The sequence below is a fragment of the Xyrauchen texanus genome, chromosome 18 (genome assembly GCF_025860055.1).
Source record: "Xyrauchen texanus isolate HMW12.3.18 chromosome 18, RBS_HiC_50CHRs, whole genome shotgun sequence".
Taxonomy (NCBI): Eukaryota; Metazoa; Chordata; class Actinopteri; order Cypriniformes; family Catostomidae; genus Xyrauchen; species Xyrauchen texanus.
The window spans coordinates 13,320,965-13,326,437 of NC_068293.1; the positions used below are offsets into that span (position 1 = coordinate 13,320,965).

The window sequence follows — 5,473 nt, forward strand, 5'->3', positions numbered from 1 at the left end:
AATAACCTAACAGTACAACTTTATGCAGGTTTAGGACAACCTCCATCCATCCCGGATTATTTAGCCTAGAGTCTCAGGGAGTCTAAAAGTATAGGCCCTAATGAACGAAAAACGTTTTTATTTTTCTAACCAATTGTGAAAGACATTAGGCAACATTATTTTTTAAAGACGATATAATGTCTTTACTTAAATAATAAAAAAAATAACGCCGTTAGAGATAGTAGGCCTATATTGACAGTTACATGCAGCTAATGCTTCTTCTTTCTTAAAAAAATAAAAAAGGTATACACAGAAAACCAGACTCGCATAAATTACCTCAATGATATTTAATTAATTAAATATATTAAAAGGTGAAAACATTTGGGAAATTATTTGACTAGCATATTCAGGCCAACCGTCAAGAGATCCAGGGAGCAGAACCCATCGAAATTCCCTTTTTAGACGTGACAGTGTGTCACTATTTGTCTAGACTCTTCCCGAACAAATCAAACTAATGTCAATATATCATATGTTTGTAATCTGTTTTTTTTTTTTTAATGCATTGTGGATAAAAGAAAGAAAGAAAGTTGCACAGTTTCATCTGAGAGCTAATCAGATTTATTGTTCTCATTCACTCTCGCTGAGTCAGTATTCTGAACTTAAATAACAACCACGGGGAAACGGTTTGTTTCAGATTTGTCAGCGTGTTTGAGTACAATAAGTGTATGTATATAATAACAAATGTAATACTAACAGTATAAAATATAATCAATAGTTAAAATGGCAGAGGGGAAAACGATGAAGGCCTACAAGAAATGCTACTAGGTTGAAAGTCATCACATCGCGAACAAATCTGCCATTGCTCCAGACAATATTTGAAAGATTGATTTTAGTGAAAAATATAAAGCAAATCATTTAAATCAACACAGATAATTTATATTGCCAAATCTACACAGACGTGTTATATCAAAACCCACCAAAACTTCTGCCTGGAAAAAGCAGGAGGGCAATATCCACGATTATTCAGCCAAACGACAACAAAAAGTGTTTACAGGGGGAGGCTGAGATTGGAAAATAAGTGCAGGTGGAGAGTAATCAATATATATATATATATATCTTTTTTTTTTCATTTTCGATTATTTTTTTCTTACGTTTTTTCTGTGTAAAGGCTATTCACAAAAATGTGGTCCACAAAAATACTATGGAGTAGAAAAGTTTTTTTTTTTTTTTTTTTTTTTTCACATAATGTTCCAAGAGTAGACAATTCCTTTTTGTTAAAATGAATAACATAATTCCTGTGCGTCCTGGGGTAAATTCTCCCACTGTTTAATATTTAATGTTAGTATGTAGCCTATTGATCCATGTCCATGTGAGTTCTTTTGTAATTTCCCTTAAAGGGGATCCATAAAGTTTGCGTTGGCTTTTGGTTTGTTATCATTTCAGCGCACCAGAATCTCCTGGCCGTAGGAGCTCGTAGTTGTCCCGTTGTAGTTGTTGTTGTCCGGCTCATCTTTCAAACTTGCACCTTTTAAGTAATCTATCACAAAACTCTCCTGAAACACAGAGCAAACACAGTCAGTCATTTAGCGTTAGGGACATTGGAGGATAAAAAGGGCAGGTTTTTAAAGATGCATTTTGAGTTTAGTTTCGCTCGTAAATACAAAGACTATTTTGGTGACAATCGTCCAATTACTTGGAGTACATAACATAATGTGTTCTACGTCTCAGTGAACATACGTTTGCAGTCCATGGACGGAGGCGGTGTGTCTGCACTCACGTTGCCGGCATGGGCGAACACGTCCTCTGGCGTCTGAGGGACCCCGGGCGGCGTCATCCTCTTCTCTTTCTGCCTTCGGTTACAGAACCAGACCCGAACCACCTCTTTCTCCAGCTGAAGGTTGTCTGCCAGAGAGGTGATCTCCGGAGCCGAGGGTTTAGGGCATTTCAAAAAATGGCTCTCCAAGGCTCCCTTTACGCTCACCTCGATGGAGGTGCGCTTCTTTCGTTTCCTGCCTTGGGCTGCTATTTTATCAATGCTGGTGGGACTGCCAGTGGTGGAGTCGGCCTCCTCCAGCCACTTGTTCAACAGTGGCTTGAGTTTACACATGTTTTTGAAGCTCAGTTGGAGGGCCTCGAACCTGCAAATGGTGGTCTGAGAGAAGACATTTCCGTAAAGAGTCCCTAGTGCTAAACCGACATCAGCCTGAGTAAAACCCAGTTTGATCCGACGCTGTTTAAACTGTTTAGCGAACTGTTCCAGGTCGTCGGAGGTCGGCGTGTCCTCGTCGGAGTGCGAATCGTGGCTGTTCACTCCCGCGTGATGCTGGTGGTGATGGTGATGAGGGTGCTGCTGCTGATGATGGTGGTGATGATGATGGCTTCCGTGGTCCATTTCTGGAGAATCTCCTCGCATCAACCCCGGGTGGACCAAACTCACTGGAGGGTTCAGCATCCCGTTGACCGTGAATCCACCTGGCTGGGAGTAAATGAGAGACTGCTGGGACTGCTGCTGTCCTCCGGTGATGGTGGAGATATGCGAGGATGCGCCGCCACCCCATGCGCCTTGGTGAGACTGGTGAGCACCGAGATGCGAGGGTCTGTGGTGCAACGCCGTGCCAGAGTGCAGGTCTTCCCTGTTTGAATTGTTCTTGACATCTTGTTGCTGTGGGCTACCAGCCATACCAACAGGGCTGGAGGACCACGGGGAGCCGGCTTCTGCAGCTGCGGCGGCGGCGGCTGCAGCAGCAGCAGCTGCGTGAGGCAGCGAGGTAACCCACTGATGGGCATGGCTTAGCATGTGCCCCCCATTACTGGCTGCCATGGCTCCCTGCATGAAATCGCTCTGCACCATCTTGACCGTGGGATCTCCTCTGTAGCCTCCCGACACCGAGGTTACGGCAGCACTTCCCGGCTGCATGCCACCAACTCCGGACAACGAGTGCACGATCGAGGCTGATGAGAGAATACTATTGCTGGCCAGGTAAGGGTTGGAAGCCGCTGTGGCCATCCCCCTGACCACTTTGAACAATTCTACTTATTATTCCCCTCCCCGTATCGTGGTAACTTTTTCCCAACCCTGGAAGCCACGTTCTAGTTCATGAATTATTCAAACAGGGAAAGTATGACTGGTATTTTGATTTGGTCCACCGACGACAACACAGCATAAAAAAAAAATAATAATAATAAAAAAAAGATTATATATATATATATATATATATCCTTCAAAACCTCCTTTTATCATAAGCAGAAGAAGAACGTAGACATCCACATTATTGGAATTTTTTTCAAATGCATTCCATTCTTAATGCCATTTTATAGGCCTTTTAGGAGACAAAAAATGACCACAGAAATGTAAAAGTCCTGCTTCACAACAACTTCATGAGACGATTATACAAATCCTCCACAGAACTTCACCATCGCGCGCTATCTTGGCTTGATGTGGAGGATTAAAAGAAAATGTTCCTTGGTAAACTTCTCTGTAGTCCTTACGGTGTCTTGGTACTCATATTTCTTTTCCTCACAGAGTCCATCGGACATTAATCTTCAATGCATTCAGCGGCACAAAACTCTATTAATGCACGCGCAATGGAGAGCTTTCACTGTCCTCGTGCGCTCTATTCCTCTCTCTGAGAGCGAGAGCACGCGAATGTTTACGTTCAGCCCCCGAGTGCGCCCACTATACATCTTTCACCCAATTACCGCGAGGAAGTTTCTACGAGATTGATGCTCATTGGATATCATACTGGAGAGTGACAGATCTCAGTGCGCAGCTTTGAGACTCGAAAGCAAGGAATCACTTAAAGGCGTTGCAATTTGCTATGTCTAATTTGGATATGTCAACATACGAATAAAACTAAGTGAGACCCAATAGCTGAACAGCAAGTTCATATAATTCAATAACCACGGATTTATACTGCGCTACACTGCATTATTGGGGCCCTATTGGCACCTGCTGTGTGCATACTTTGCCTTTGTTATAGGGACTTTTTTGTATGCTATGTGTGCGCGTGAGATCTTGTTTTAATTGTATTGCTATGTTGGTCTTTTTTTTTTGTTTTTTTTTAAACAAAGGATTAAAAGTTAAGCATTAAGCATTTATAATTTCAGCATCAACATAGGGATAGAGATAAACTAAACATAGATAAGATTCGAAAAATATAAAAAATAAATATATGTATGTATATATATATATGGGGATGTGGGGGACTAACAAAACCAAAAGCAAGGTTAATAGTTTATTCACAATTATTATCATTTAAACTATTAAAGAGACGGTTCAACTTTTGACTGACATATTTATACAAATGTAAAATTATTTCTACCTCATTTTTAACCAAGGGTCTAACTTTGTCTAAACCTTGTCACTTCAAAATTAAAACTATATTTTTTATTCCAAAAATCTAAACACTGTAGACTAGATAGACGTAAAAACCTTTAATACACAACACAATAAAATGCCACAGATCACTGTTTTCCATTGACAAAAAAGAGAAGAGCAAGGACATTCAATAAAGGTGTTGAGATGAGATTTAGTGCCATCTATAGTCAAGAGTAAAAGTTAAGGGGGGCGTCTTCCCCCATCTTACCCTAGGGAGGACAGGGACAGTCCTGCACTGCGAGCGTTGAACAGTTCGTGCTGATTTTCATTTGCATAAATTTTCATATGTTTAAGTGAAAATAATAGCGGAGCAGAGGAGAGCGGGATTCACTAGAGACGGAGGAAGAGAGAGAGGGAGCTGCGCTGGATTCATTCCTGCGGTAAGAGATGTTACGCTCTCTCTTTCTCGGACTCGTTACTCGAATGTTTAGTTTTATTTGCAAAAAACGACATTTAAGGACATTGTTGTTTTTCCAGGACGGCAAAATGTGCTATAAAATTCAAATCTCTAATGCAGAGCTTATTCTCAGATGACCTTGCGTAGTGGAAAGCATATAGATCTTAAAATAAGAATAATCCTAATCATCATAATAATAATAATACAATAACAAATTAAACACTATTAATGTATAGACCTATAAAATGCGGTCTTGCACCATAATTCACAAACAGTATACTACACCATAATCTTAATAATAATAATAATTATAAAAAAATAATGATAGCACAATAATATTTCAGTGGGTTTATTATCATCAACCACTTGACAGTTTTATTCCTCTGACTACACATATTACTTCAAGTAGTTTACAGTATATGGACTTTTAATTATTTATTTTTCAAGTTCCATATATATGACAAATTATTAATTTAAAATGTATTATTAGTGTCACTTTTACTCTGTCAGCAACACAAAAATAAATAAATTAATAGTTTCTAGACCATCTGGAGACGTGCACATGTCTAGCCTACTTTTCATGTGACCAGCAGTGTTCAAACTTCTCTAAAACTCTTTAAAACAATTACTTTGAGTACTAGCATAACATTTAGGAAATATACAAACACAGTAGGCTATAGGCTAAATATGTATAAATAGTGTAATCCATTAAAATGGAT

At 39.7% G+C, this 5,473-nt stretch overlaps 1 protein-coding gene across 2 annotated transcripts; it reads right to left on the minus strand.

The window, feature by feature from the left end:
- Window positions 1–591: 591 nt before the first annotated feature.
- On the minus strand, window positions 592–3,610 carry pou3f3a (POU class 3 homeobox 3a). 2 transcript variants are annotated; one of them, XM_052148597.1, is made up of 2 exons: window positions 1,757–3,610; window positions 592–1,532 (listed from the first exon to the last, which is right to left on the minus strand). In XM_052148597.1, exons 1-2 carry the CDS (start codon window positions 2,984–2,986, stop codon window positions 1,419–1,421), a joined length of 1,344 nt encoding a protein of 447 aa, XP_052004557.1. In that variant the 5' UTR covers window positions 2,987–3,610; the 3' UTR covers window positions 592–1,418. The 2 variants fall into 2 exon arrangements, with proteins under 2 accessions (XP_052004557.1, XP_052004558.1); XM_052148598.1 differs by having other exon boundaries at window positions 1,717–3,610.
- Between the last annotated feature and the right edge of the window lie 1,863 nt (window positions 3,611–5,473).

Excerpts from the sequence above, each read along its gene's own strand:
- pou3f3a (XM_052148597.1), bottom strand. The coding sequence starts at position 2,986 with ATGGCCACAGCGGCTTCCAACCCTTACCTGGCCAGCAATAGTATTCTC. Across the intron at positions 1,533-1,756 it reads TGTTCGCCCATGCCGGCAAC|GAGAGTTTTGTGATAGATTA; the intron begins GTGAGTGCAGAC and ends TCTGTGTTTCAG.